This window comes from Cetorhinus maximus, chromosome 9 (genome assembly GCF_964194155.1).
Source record: "Cetorhinus maximus chromosome 9, sCetMax3.hap1.1, whole genome shotgun sequence".
NCBI classification, from domain to species: Eukaryota; Metazoa; Chordata; class Chondrichthyes; order Lamniformes; family Cetorhinidae; genus Cetorhinus; species Cetorhinus maximus.
This window is the reverse complement of record NC_135887.1, coordinates 70,703,674-70,718,561: the sequence shown is the minus strand read 5'-3', so window position 1 is coordinate 70,718,561 and position 14,888 is coordinate 70,703,674. Positions and strand designations below refer to the sequence as shown.

The 14,888-nt window shown below is 43.2% G+C and overlaps 1 protein-coding gene across 1 annotated transcript in view; it reads right to left on the bottom strand.

Annotated features, from left to right (window-relative positions):
* LOC144684211 (tetraspanin-18B-like) overlaps window positions 1-14,888 on the bottom strand; it is a 242,555-nt gene that overhangs the window by 22,729 nt on the left and 204,938 nt on the right. The window contains exons 4-7 of the mRNA XM_078547850.1: window positions 11,932-12,126; window positions 9,936-10,010; window positions 4,205-4,303; window positions 2,079-2,258 (exon numbers count right to left, since the gene is read on the bottom strand). Of these exons, the coding sequence (XP_078403976.1) occupies window positions 2,079-2,258; window positions 4,205-4,303; window positions 9,936-10,010; window positions 11,932-12,126 (549 nt within the window). The remainder of the gene's footprint in view (window positions 1-2,078; window positions 2,259-4,204; window positions 4,304-9,935; window positions 10,011-11,931; window positions 12,127-14,888) is intronic.

The following is a 14,888-nucleotide window of genomic DNA, read 5'->3' as shown; positions in this document are numbered from 1 at the left end:
CTGGGAAACCACTCTATTCGCCTGCTTCCCTCGAGGCTCCATCTTTCAGTCTCCAATCACCCACGAGAGCCATCAGTTGACCTGCAGCCCCAACACTTGCCTCCCCCCACCCCACAATCCTGTCACTCCAAGCCAGCCACGCTTCAGCTTTCTTGATCTTGCTTTTTGCCTTCAAGGAAAGGATTTGGGAATGAGTTAAAATTAAAACAAAGCAGTTTCAACAGCTTTAAAACAAGTCACAGGCTGAAGCCACTGAGACAAAGGGTTTTCTTGGTAGTGAATCAGGCACTGAAGATGTGCATTAAAGGCAGGCAAACCAGTTTGAACAATTTCATGGCTCAACGCCTATTTCCAAATGAGACAATGAGAGTTAATCGTGTCATCCCGGGCCCATTAACCCAGTTTGTCTACCATACATTTTGAAGATGATTTCTTCAAACCCACACCCTGATGGAGAAGGAAAGGTGTCTGTTACTGAATGGGGGAAGAAGACAGAAAGATAGCTGTCCCATTTTCTTGCATGGAAGACAGAAAGAAAAGGACAAAGGGAATTTGCAGCAGCCAGCTAGATCTGGGGAGAGCAGACCTCGTGAGGGTAAATCACTCACCTCAAGCCCAGAGCTGCTCAGCATCAGACAGCTGCCCAGGAAAGGTTAAACAAGCACAACAGGGGAGGAGCAGTGCATTTTTTATTTTCTTATCCTTGAGGGTAGTTCCATACTTAGTTGAATCGAGGAAAGATTTGATTATATCTGTTGCTTTATACATACACTTGCTGGCCTTGTCTCACTTAATATTTCAGTCCAGCTTTGGAAAGATTGGAGAAAGGCATCTGTGAAAGACACAGGATGCAGCTCAGATCACAAGGGGGCTAAGACCTCAGTCTATATTTTTATAAAATAAATGTATATATCATCATGGCTAATTTATATATTTTTTTTAAAACTGGACAAAAGTTTTAAAATGACTGAAGCCATGGTTGGCTATGACTCAAACAAAAGGCGCTTTCTGGCATTCAGGACAGCTGCCACCTCATTATCTCTGAAGAGATGCTAATGACCTGGTGAACTGCAGAAGGCCAATTTACAAAGGAATTATATAAAAGCCAAGCCTGTAATAGTGATGACTACTCTGCTAGGACAAAGGACCCTGAAACCACTTTTGAAATCCTTAATGGTTGAAATATTACCAATCTCAAGATTCCAGACTAAGGAAACCTTTGTCCAAGTCAAAGTGGAGAGGTGGGTGTCACATGGCTCCGCTTCGTTTCCCCCCCTCCCCACCCCCACCCCCCCTCCGACAAGCTGGTGGAACCTGTAATTGCCTTGTGGAGCTGCAAAACATTCTGCCATCTTCTATCTAGCAAGCAGCAGCTCAAAACCAGAGCTCTGACCAGGTTTAAATGTCTGACCCCACCTATAATGTGCCTACTAGAACTTCTGTACTGGCGCCTACAAGACTAATTCATCTCTGCATGCCTATCCCATTGTGGAAGTCATCTCTACTGGGAACGTGAATTATCCAGCATCAGTCTTCAACCTGCCAACTCTGTGAAAGAATATACCATTGGACTTTGATTCTGGCTCTGGACTCACGTGAAACAATAAGTCCTTATTCTGTGTGTTTTGCCTTGTAAATCTCTCTTTCTCTATCCCTCTTCTTTTATTGTAGAGTGAAAAAGGAGGCAATGTTGTGACCTTCCTCTTGTGTTTGAGTGTGTGTGAATAAATTACCCCTCTGAGTTAACCCTATCTAGGGTTTGCAGTGGAGTTGTCAATAGAAATTGGATCACACCAATTGGTTGGGGAAAATATGTCACCACTTTTAATGGGGGAAATCAAAAATCAAAACACCTTTCTGTTTATGGACAGGTAGGGAGCGGAGAAATCAGGACTGTTTAAATTAATCCCCCTTCTGTCCGTAACGTAAGCGACTTCTAACAACTGCACCGCTCTCATATCATTTGATATCGGGCAACATGGCACACTTTTGATATCACTGCTCATGAGAAAATACCCCAAAAACCTCGAGCATTGCCTAATATTAACTGGTACGGACATGAATGTGTTTTTCTGTACCTTATTGTGGATGAAGTCAACATTTCCAGAGACGCATTCCTTTAAATTCACTATAGCTCCATCTGGTGTTGCTTTGTTCCTCTTGCAGCAAGCCTCTGGCACCTCATAAAGAGGGTTTAATATAATGAACTCCAAGGTGCGCAAGAAATCCTTTGGACCACCCACTCCACAGCATTCAAACTAAATTACAAAGAAACAAAATGGTATTATTAATTACTTTTTCCCCAAGAAACACCATTCAAAGCAAACATTTAAAATGGTGGGACAGAGCTGCCAACTCAGATTGGATGTTTTTATGACGCTTTCATTGGGTGAACTTCCATCTCCAACTGGCTAAAGTGCTTTTTAATCCCCATTTCCAATAATTTTATATTAATAAAAGTGTTTAAATTAAATGACAAAAAGGAAATAAAAGAAAATATTTTTTTAATGTCTTGATTATTCTTCCCACAAATCACTCATAGCAGTCTCCAGGAGATAACACTTTAATTCCAGGACACTCCAGAACATTCTTGGAAGATTGGCATCCCTCATGGGTTAGAAAAAATTCCCTTTACTTCAAAATATTGATTTCAAGACCAAGCTAATGCAAATCTGTAAGATTCCAACATAAAATGAGTTTAAAACAGTCTTAATCTGTACTTTGTTTGCTATGTGACAGCTTTACTCAGTAGCTCTCTCCCCTTCAGCTCAGGTGCTAGAGGGTCAGGCCCCACATCAGGGGTTGTTAATGTTACAATGTGCGATTACAGATGTGCTACACTGTCACAGGTTAACACAAGGTCTGTCTGCCCATTCTGTGAATGTTAAAAATCAATGCTGCTGTTTAAAGGGGAGCCAAGAATTGTCTCTGTGCCCTGGCCATCTCCTGCTCGCAGTCAATTCCAAAATCAGACTCTCAGCTTATTCAGCTTTCAGTTGCTTGTAGGATGTTGTTATGCAACGAAAGTTACAGCATTTAAAGTAACTCATTCTGATGAAGTGCTTTTTGATGTATAAAGAACACAAGTGTTTCATCCTTGATTTTAGGGAGGGAACAATGGTTATGATGGTGTTGCTAAACTCAGTCAACAAAAGAACGAATATCCTCTCTTTTTCTTACCCACCCACCCATTTCTTAGAACAAATATTTCCACACAAAATGGTATTAAACTTGGACAGTTTTATTGCACTGAAGGAACTAATTCAGTCCATCGGGTCTAAGCAAACTCTTTGGAACAGCTATCCCTCTGAGTGTCATTTGTTTGTACTTTCCCCATAGGCCTATAAATGATCCATTGTCAAATATTAACCCATTACCCCTTAAAGACTCTGCCTATACCATGGCTTCTCATTGGCATTCCATGTGCCGACATATAAAAAACTCCCTTCATTCTTTTGGTGATGATCTTAAAGCTATGCTCTTTAGTTCATGACTCACCAACCAATGAAAATACTCTTCCTCTATTTACCTTAACAAAACCTTCACAAAATGATCCTATTGCAGCCTATCATTAAACCTTAGTTCCCTTGTGAACAACAATTTGTCTTTCTTGTTTCATTGATAGGACCATATCTGAAAGTAAAGGAATCCTCCATTTCATCGAAAAAGGCTCCTTATACTTTCCAGTTTATGCAATAAATTATCGCAAGGGGCCATGCTGGGTATTTAGGAATAAGGTAACAGGGGTTCTCTTCAGATTAAGCAAGGTCCTTTTGTCCTGCTGAATCATTCCAAGAGGTGGAAACAATGTTGGAACATTATTTTTTCAGGTTGAGCCCAAGGCCCTACATGTGCAAGACGTGTAACTCTACCCTTGGGTTCTACATCAAGCTTGGAGTAAGGCTCAAATTCACCATCTGTCTTTCATGTCAATACATGGCCCATACTGAGGTAAATAAAATGATAAAAACAAGTTTGTGGAAGAGATGGGAGAGGAAGATCTGGCTGCTTTGTGGAGCTAGGATTTGGGAGAAGAGTGCAAAACAGAAAATAAATTAAAATTTTTTAAAAAGCTCCACTTTAGCGATTGATCCAGGAATCTTTAATATCACATTCAATCCCCTCTTGTAGCTATATTTCTTTAAAAATAAAACGAGACATGCCCTTGTGCTTCTGAGGAGAGATTCATGGAAGATAAACTTACTGAGATCATAATAGAATTGGTGCTGGCTGAGTAAGAGCTTGTCACATTGTCTCCATTATAGTAATTTATCAGATCATCATCAAAATAGTTCTTTGTCAACTGGAAAACAAAAGGGATTACAGAAATGGAGGTGATAACAGCAATCACGCTTTCTTATCAATATAATCATATCAAAAAGTGCTAGGGGAGTGGAGCACACAATGGCAAATGGTGTTTAATTTAGATAAGTGTAGTGCCATGCACATTGATACGATCAACACAGGATGCACATGTATTCGCAGGAATAATACTGAAAGAGGCTGAGAAAGGAAATTGATCTGTGCATTATTGTGCTCAGGTCACTGAAAGTTCGTGACCAATGCGGAGAATGCTAAAGCTAAGAGGGATTTTGGCTGTGTCAATAGAACCTTTCAGTATAAATCAAAAGACATCATTTTGGGAATGTACAGATTGCTGGTTAGGTCAGTATTAGATCCCTCCATGGTATGTGATATATTGACCTTGGAAAATGTCCAGAGGAGAGCTCCAAGTATGATTCCCATTTTAAAAAATCTCGGCCGCTCAGATAGGCTCTATGGCCTTGATCAATTTATTTTAGAGCAGTGTAGAACTTAGAGGTGACCTCTGTAAAATGTGAGGGTAGGATAGCGTCCATTTTGATAGATTGAGGAGGACACATGAGTTTAAACGATGTAAGAGTAGGTATAGACTGAACACTGGGGGGTTATTCATTTGTTAGAGAGCAGTGAGTCTTTGGAAAGTGTTGCTAGTTGGTATGGTGTGTGTGTTAACTCTCTGTGTGCTGGACCAGGGGCAGAGAAAGCATCATATAAAAGGTCTTTATAGGTAATAGTTGGCCTATGTGATCTCCTGGATTGGTTTCCATCACCTGAGGAGAACAGAGAGGAATTTTTCCAGCATTTTTTTACTCTTATTGGCCTGAGGTTTCTTTTGTACATGCGCTGCAGGGAGGGAGGAGAGGTGAGGATAAGGGATGGGGTGGAGAGGAACCGGAGTAGTGGGGAGGGAGTCTATAGTCACAATGTTCCAGACATCATGTTTGGGGCAGATTTGATGGACCAGCTGGTTATTTTCTTGCATTTTCATATGTCCCTATGACTCCTGGTTGGAGGATTGACTCCAATGACTCATTTATATTGCAGTCTGTGCTATGTTACATCACACTCACTCTCACAGGCATTGTGACATAAATGAAGTCTCTTCTGCCTAGTTTTGGATTTGTGTTTGCTCCTTTAAATTCAGTCACAATATATACAGGGGCTTGTCGGAGGTTCCTCTGGCAGGCCTAAAGCCACACTGTGTCTCTGGGAGAATCTCCTCAGCCACAGGAAGTGGGTGATTCAGGAGAATGTGTGTCAGGATTTCCCCTGCTTTGGACAAGAGGGAAATACCTCGATAGTTCCCACTGCATGATTTATCCCTGTTCTTGAAGATAGTTTCAATTGTCACATTCCTGAAGCCCGGGGGGGAGGGGGGAGGGTGGGGTGGGGATGGTGACGGGCAGTTCTTTTTCCTCCCAGATCCACAAGGTCTTGCTGTTAGCAAAGGCCCACCAGCTTTGAAGGCCTCAGCTGAAATATCACCAGGGTTGCAGCTTTTGTTGCTTTTCCTCCATGTGATTGCTTGTTGCAGCTCTCCGATCAATGGTGCTTCACCCATGGACTCTACCACACGGTAATGGGGGGATAGGCTGGAGAGTGTCAGCTGCCACTGTCGATTCATGGTTGGGGAGTTGTTCAAAATGTTCTTTCCAGCCTCACAAAATTCCATCAACAAGCCTCTGCCCATCCTCCAGATTCAATAGGAGGACCATCAAACAACCTCTAGTATCCTTCTTGAGCCCAGCTCCACAAACATTCAGGCAAAACCCCTGCAAAATCATCTTTGATAGACAGGGCATTGTGCCCGGATGGCCCCCACCAGGCCCTGCTTTCACGACTGCGTTTCACGGGAGGACAAAGAAAATGCTTCAAGGACACTCAAACTCTCCTTGAAGCGTGGCAGCATTGAGATTATTGATTGAGAGGAGCTTGTTAGCAACTGTTCAAAATGGTGACAACTTGTTCATCAAGCTGCACAACATCTTAATGATGAGGCAGAGCGGCAGCAGACTGAATAGGACAACTCACAGAGAATCTAACGCAAAGAAGGAAAGAAAAGGAAGCACACCCTGCAATCCAGATCTCACTACCTTGTAGGACATCCTGCCTCATGTGCCCAAAGAGCTGCAGGTTGAGAATCAGCCTGTTCAGTCACATGAAGACCAATGGGAGGAACTCGCCACTCTGAGTGGATGTCACCTTGGAAACGAAGGACAGGTGGCAACGAGGGGCAGAGGAGAGGGTGAATTGTTTCAGATATGGGTGTATAAATGGGGTAAGTGAAAGGTAAATGATCAGAACCTAAGTCCATACTTTTCCAACATCATCTCATTTCTCCCCGTTCCTTTTTTCTCATTCACTATTCTGCTTACAGACTGTCCTCATTTCCATATATGCTAATAAGAGCCAATGGCGCTTCAGTTCCCAGCTTCCTGCTTTTCCAGTTAGGATACAATCCGTGTAACACAGTCTGGGATTTCTAGATGTTTAAAGCCTCAGCTGAGGCAGCTGGAAGAGAGGAACCTCTGAGCCTGAAGAGTCTAGAGAATTTGACTCGTGATTTTTGTAACTGTGTGAGATATTTTGTGGCAATTCCCTTGAACGTTGTTTGGAAAGACCTGCACTTGCTTCTGAAGGACAAGGATCCTTCCACAATTCAGTGTCCTCAGGAGCAGGGGTGGTATCTCCAATAGACATCCCCTGGGTTTGGTATTATACATGAAGAGGAGGTGAAGAACCAGAAGAGGAAGCAAAAGGAGATAGGAGATAGAGGGTCTTTACAGGAGATCTGGGGAATTCATCACCTTTGGACACACAACAATGTACCTGGGAGTTTGGGCCATCCCATTTTATCGGATTTTCTGCCGGTTTCCCCACAATCCAAAACAAGATCAATGGTACGCAGAATGGTTTGTGAGCTCCCACATGAATACACTGCAACAACGCCCCCCCACCCCACATCACCCCGCCCCCCCCTTCCCAACCACTATCAGTATGGTTCTCACTCTCCAAATGTGTAGACTGAATGGGCCAGCTCACAGAGGATCTAATGTCAATCCCTGACATGCTGGAAGTCACAATGCTATGATCTCTCCTGAACCTTTCAGGGTTTTGAATTAGGTCAGTGGCTGGTTTGTAGGTGTCAAAGCCCACCCTCTGCTCCCACAGATAATGACCTCAGTCAGAGTGGCCTGAACAACAGCAGAGCTGCAATGATGCACATGTCTCTACATGACTGGTCAAAAAGAAGACCATCAGGGTTTTAAAGGAACATTTTCACTACCAGCATAGCTCAAGAGGATAAAAGCAAAAAACTGCAGATGCTGGAAATCCAAAACAAAAACAAAAATACCTGGAAAAACTCAGCAGGTCTGGCAGCATCCGCGGAGAGGAATACAGTTAGCTCAAGAGGAGCTCTGCAGTCTGCTCCAAATCATAGATCATGAATAGTTAAAGCCTGCTGTACCTTTTCCAGTTTACCTATTCAAATAGGGCTGCACTGTGACATTACTGGTAATAAAGCACTGAATCCATTAGAGACTGAACTACATGGAACAGATTGTCATGATGCCCTGAGCTCAGAGGATCCTCAGTGACTGATGTAAGAGTCTCCAGAGAACATCTCATCACTAAAATCTATGTAACTCAGTCTACAAATGAAATCACTGCCTGACCTCCTCCTCCTCTCCCTTCCAATAAAGGGACATTCCCTCAATCCATTACCCATCCTACAACATGACAACACATCAGTCCTCTTTATCTTGCTATGACTGTGCCAACAACCATCATTGAGTGAATAAGCCAGAACCAAATAAATGAATTATTGTATGAATTTAATGTGTACAAAAAAACAAAGTACAATGCCAGTCCACATTTGATTTTATTAGAATGATGCTTAAAGTGAACACATTCTAATCTACTTCTACTTAACACTAGGATACCTAAACTTGGCTTTCTACCACCTATTCTCCCAGAGATACTGAGAGCCAGTATCACAGGAGGTGGTTGGCCCTCTTATCATGGCACTCTGCCCCTGGGAAGAGCCACTTTTAACTGTATCACTGAGCCTTGTTCCTAGGGCACCTGCTGGCACCTCCCATGTTCTGCTGCTGAAATGGGCAGAGGGCAAAGGCCTGGCATGTACTGCAACCCTGAAGTGACGGTGTCAGGCAGATGAGCTTATTGCACTGAGATCTGGATGGCTGGCTTAATGGCAGCTGTGAGATTCTGAAAGCCCTACGAGACAACAGCATGCCACATGACTTCCACACAGACTGGGCTCTGTTCTCTCTCCTATTTGCTACACTCAGTATGTCTAAGGAGATGGCAGCACTGATTGATCCCTGGTCACTTCTTATGTGGAATTCTGCTGCAGATTACAGAAATGCTGCAAGATGCCGTCTCCATGTTTAGATTGAAGAAAGGGCTTCCCCGATATTACTTTGAGATCTATCAACTCACATGTAAGTTAATACACATCCTTGGAGCATGGTCTCTGACAATGTTCCATGATGCCAGCCTTCTTGTCAGGTACACACTAGTGATTTCTGGGTTCCATGACTCCTCAGCCTCCAGGGGTGGTGGGGGGTGGTGGGGGGGGGAGGGGTGGGATGGGGTGCAGGTGCCACATTCTCACCCACTTCCCAGTGCCCCCTCCCTTGTGCTTTGTGAATCACTTGGTGCCATATTATCAATATTACTGTCCACTTGCCTCTGGCTGATGGTATCTGAGCTGCTGCCTTGGACTGAAGGCAGGACTGACTAGGGGAGAGTTGTAGGGGGTTGAGGCAGAGGAACAGGTAAGTTTCTGCACTAACTTACACATGGCTTCATTTTCTTCATCATCATCGCTGTAGTTATAGTTCTTCCTCATCAACAGCAATGATGAAATAGGAAACAGCAGAGTTTCATTCATGCGTGTTCTGCCCAAAGGCAGGTCCTTGGCTCATTACTGATGCTCCATCCTGAGCCATTTTCTTGGCAGATATGACAGTGGTGGTTTGCCATTGTCTTCTACTTTCAGGGGCAGGGCAAGGTGGCAAGTCCCAAGTCTACCTCAGCTGGAACAGGAATCAAACCGACGCTGTTACTTTATTCTATACCACATGCTGGCCATCCAGCCAACTGAGCGAACTGGCCCCACAGCAGAGTTACCAAACAAAATTTGACTGAGCCACATTTGTTGGCAGAAGACTTAAAGCTTGGTCAAAGAGGTCATTTTTAAGTTATATGTTAAAGGAGGGAAGCGAGGTAGAGAGGTTTAGGAATGGAATTCCAGAGTTTAGGATCTAGGCAGCTGAAGGCACATCCCTCAATGCTGGATGAAGGGCATAGAACCTGGGGCATAGACTCAGGATAAAGGGTCCTCCATTTAGGACTGAGGTGTATCTTTAGAATTCTCTACCCCAGGGGATAGATGCTCAGCCATTGAGTAGGTTCAAGGCTGAGATCGATAGATTTTTGGACTTCAAGGAAATCAAGGGATAGGGAGATCAATGGGAAAGTGGAGTTCAGGTTCAGCTGAATGTATTTAATAGTGAAGCAGGTTCGAGGGACTGTACAGCTTCCGTGCTTCTGAGATCCGAGCGTTAGTTCTGATGGGCACTTACTTGAAATCTGAAGAGAAAAGCACCAATTCCTGCAGCAAGCTCCACCATGAAGACCACCAGAATTAGCATGAAGAACTGAAACAAGAAAAGTCCACCCACATTTCAGGCACTATAAACATGGAAACAACAGAAAGAAATAATAAATCCACATCTCCACAACAAGTTATTATCCTGACTGTATTGGAAATAATCTGTAGATGGCACTAGGCTGGCTTCCAGGCTAGCCCGCCTGGCTGCAAATGAATGGAACTATCCTGACGTACACCCAATCCATAAATCAGACGGTGAGAGAGCCACCGGAGCATATCTCCACAGGTCAGAAACAGACTCACTAAATCAGAACTTCATCGCAAAGAAGAGACTGGAAATTCAAAGGGTGGGGGATGGGAGTGCTGGCGATGTTCATGAAGAGCCAGCAGAACAGGAGAACAAAAACAAAAATAGCTGGAAAAACTCAGCAGGTCTGACAGCATCTGCAGAAAGGAACACAGTTAACGTTTCGAGTCCGTATGACTCTTCATCAGAACTAAGGAAAAATCGAAGAGGTGAAATATAAGCTGGTTTAAGGTAGGGGTGGGACAGATAGAGCTGGATAGAGGGCCAGTGATAGGTGGAGATTGCCAAAAGATGTCACAGACAAAAGGACAAAGAGGTGTTGACGGTGGTGATATTAGCTAAGAAATGTGCTAATGGTGACATTCAGGGTAGAAAGCAGGACGAGCAAGGTACAGGTAGCCCTAGTGGGGGTGGGGTGGGGGGGGATCAAAATAGGCTAAATGGTAGAGATAAAACAATGGATGGAAATACATTTAAAAATAATGCACCCCTCTTTAAACCAGCTTATATTTCACCTCTTTCTATTTTTCCTTAGTTCTGATGAAGAGTCATACGGACTCGAAACGTTAACTGTATTCCTCTCCACAGATGCTGTCAGACCTGCTGAGTTTTTCCAGTTATTTTTGTTTTTGGTCTAGATTTCCAGCATCCGCAGTATTTTGCTTTTATCTTAGCAGAACAGGAGAGTTTGGTTTAGCTGCTTGGCAGATTCTCTATATGTTACACTCTGGGTTGGATGCTTTCTTGGCTTAACCTACCCTACTGCCGAGGAGCTTTGAAAGTGCATATGGGGGCCATTCCCCTGGGACTGCTGTCCCCTCTGGGCCCAGAGGAGGCTACGCCTGTCAAGATTACATCACTGCTTGCAGTCCACCAGTTGCCTTTTATGCTTTTAAATATTCAGTTTTGAGTAACGCCCTTGTGAGCAGTAAAGTACCAGTCCACATGTTGATACTTCATTGAGAAGGGAACCTGCCTGAACACAGTTCTTTAACCAGCCCCTCCCAAGGACATAGCTTTGGGATCACCAGCTGTCTAAAATAGCAGCAGAAACTGCCTTCACTATAATTCCTCCCCTTACATAGGTTAAGAAGTTGCATTCTGAATATAATGGAGGCATAAAAGTATCCATTCTAAAAGTACCCAGTTCTGCCCTTTCGTTCCCACAACTCAATCTCCTCTTCTCCTTTAAACTGCTCCAAAAGTGCTGCAAATGCTCTATGGCTAAACAATATGAATCCTATTTCCCAAGTTGATGCATTGGCCAGTGTCATTTATTTATTACTCTGCCAGGCAGCCAGACTAGACTATGCATGCCCCTGAGGCTGATAGATTTGAAGAAGAGGAATGATTGGTTACGAAAATAACATTTGCCTTGAGTTTTAATTTGTGCCTCTTCTTCCTGAGCAGGACTTTATATAAAACCACCTGATCTCCACTAACAGGAGAGCAACCCACTCCCAAGCCTCCAGTGGTCCCACTGGGATGCCCGGACTGAGTTCAGAAATTCTACAGCAGCAGTACTCATCAAGGCAAATCCATGTTCTGACACATTGATATCTGTGCAGTATGTCACCATGCTTAATTCAAACAGGTGTAAAGACAACACATTTTATGAAATGTAAGAAAATAGAAATCAAAGAAAATGATTTAGACTTACAAGCATCAACAAACTCCTACTCTCCCGGAAGGCTGCAATGCTTCCCAGTGTGCCAAGTATAAGCAGCACAGCAGACAAAACAATAGCATAAATTGTTCCAGCGAAGATCACGGTACTCAGTGACACAACATGTCTGATTTCAGTGGGGTGAAACAAAAGCAAGAATGCAATTCCTAGCAGGAGGCATCCACTCAGCTGTAACACAATAAAACAAACATCATCCCCATCCTGTAACACATCATCCTTTAAGAGAGGACACGGTTCTGGACTTATTTTTAGCAAATGAGGATAGGCAGGCAGAAGAGGGGAGCACTGTGGTGGAAGTGATCTTAATTCAATTAGATTTAGGATAGTTATGGAAAAGGGCAAAGATAGACTAGGAATCACAGAATCACAGAATCTTTACAGTGCAGGAGGAGGCCATTTGGTCTATCGAGTCTGCACTGGCTCACTGAAAGAGCATTCTACCTAATCCCACTCCCCTGCCTTACTCCCAAAACTCTGCACATTCCTTCATTTCAGATAGCAATCCAATTCCCTTTTGAATACCTCGATCGAACCTGCCTCCACCACCCTTTATGGAAGTTAGTTCCAGACTCCAACCACCCTCTGGGTAAAAATTTTTTCCCTCACTTCACTTCTACTCCTTTTGCCCATTGTTTTGAAACTGTGCCCTCTAGTTCTTGATGTTCTCTTGAGTGGGAGCAGTTTTTCACTATTTACCCTGTCCATACCCCTCAGGATCTTAAATACCTCTATCAAGTCTCCTCTCAGCCTTCTTTTCTCCAAGGAAAAAAGTCCCAATCTCTCCAATCTATCTTCATAGCAACAGTTCTTTATCCCAGGAATCATTCTTGTGAATCTCCTCTGTACTCTCTCCAATGCCTTCACATCCTTCCTCAAGTATGGCGCCCAGAACTGGACGCAGATGAGGCCTAACTAGTGTCTTACACAAGTTTAACATGACCTCCTTACTCTTGTGCTCAGTGCCCCTATTAATAAAACCTAGGATGCTATATGCTTTATTAACTGCTCTCTCAACATGCCTTGCCATCTCCAATGACTTATGTACGTATACACCGAGGTCCCTTTGTTCCTGCACCTGCTCTAGAGTTTCTCCCTTTACTTTACACTCACCATATTCTTCCTGCCAAAATGAATCACCTCACACTTCTCCACACTGAACTTCATCTGCCATTTGTCTGGCCAATCCTTTTGAATTTCAAGACTATCCTCATCACAGTTGACAATGCTTCCAATCTTCGTATCATTCGCAAATTTTGAAATCATGCCCCGCACACCACAGTCTAGGTCATTAATATATATCAAGAAGAACAAGGGTCCCAACACTGAGCCCTGGGGAACTCCAGTACAGACCTTCCTCCAATCTGAAAAACAACCATTTATCACTACTCTCTGTTTCCTGTCACTCGGCCAATTTCTTATCTAAGTGCCTACTTTCCCTTTTATTCCATGAGCTAGAATTTTGCTCACAAGTCTATTGTATGGCACTGTATCAAATGCCTTTTGGAAATCCATATACACTACATCAACAGCATTGCCCTTATCAACATTCTCTGTTATCTCCAAAAAACTCCAGCAAGTTAGTTAAACATGACTTGCCCTTAATGAATCCATGCTGGCTTTCCTTAATTATCCTGCACTTGTCGAAGTGACACTTGATTTTGTCCCGAACTATAGTTTCCAAAAGTTTCCCTACCACTGAAGTCAAGCTGAATGGTCTGTCGTTGCCAGCATTGTCATTGCACCCCTTTTTGAACAAGGGTGTAACATTCGCAATTCTCCAGTCCTCTGGCACCACCCCTGTGTCTAAGGAAGACTGGATAATTATCACCAGTGCCTCTGAAATTTCCACTCTCACCTCCCTCAGTATTCTCGGATGCATCTCATCCGGTCCTGGGTACCTTATCAATTTTAAATAAAGATAGCCTTTCTAATACCTCCTCCTTCTCAATTATGAAGTCCTCAAGTATACCAGTTACCTCCTTTCTCGCCTCGGCCTGGGTAGAATCCTTTTCCTTTGTAAAGACAGATGCAAAGTACTTGTTTAATACCTCCGCTACATTTCCTGCCTCCACAAGCAAGTATCCTCTTTTATCCCTAATTGACCCAACCCTTCCTTTTACCACCCTTTTATTATTTACATGCTTATAGAAGACCTTGGGATTCCCTTTTATATTAGCTGCTAGTTCTCAATTGGGGAAAAGCTAATTTTACTAAGCTGAAATGTGATTTAGCTAAAGTCGACTGGTCACTGCTACTTGAACATAAACCACAGAATCATAGAATTTTAACGGCACAGAAGGAGGCCATTCGGCTCATTGTGTCAGCACCAGTTCTCCAAATGAGTAATATGACCTAGTGCCATTGCCCTGCCTTTTCCCCGTACCCCTGCACATTGTTTCTATTCAATGTCAGGTCAGTAGGGAGGTTTTCATTGAAGAGATAATGGGGATTTAGAGCAAGTATTTTTCCTTTAAGATAAAGGGTGGTAGTAACAAATCCTGAGCCCCCGAATGTCAAGGGGATTAAAGGAGAGGGTAAAGACAAAAAGCAACACTTCTGACACCTACTGAGGGCTCAGTACTGCAGAAAATCTAGAGGAGTATAAAAAGTGTCAGGGTGAAATGAAAAAGGAAATTAGGATAGCAAAGAGAGGACGTGAAAAAAAATTGGCCACTAAAATCAAGAAAAACCCAAAGATTTTTGATATATACTTCAAGAGCAGGAGCATAACTAAAGAACGAGTAGGATCTACAAGGGAACATAAGGGTAACCTGTATGTGAAGGTGGGGACATTGGTATGGACCTTCATGAATATTTTACATCAGTTTTCACAAAAGAGATGGACAATTCAAATAACACAAACAGGGAGGAGGAGTTTGAAATATAAGATGAAACTAATATAGTAAGAGGGGAAGTATTAAGGGATACAG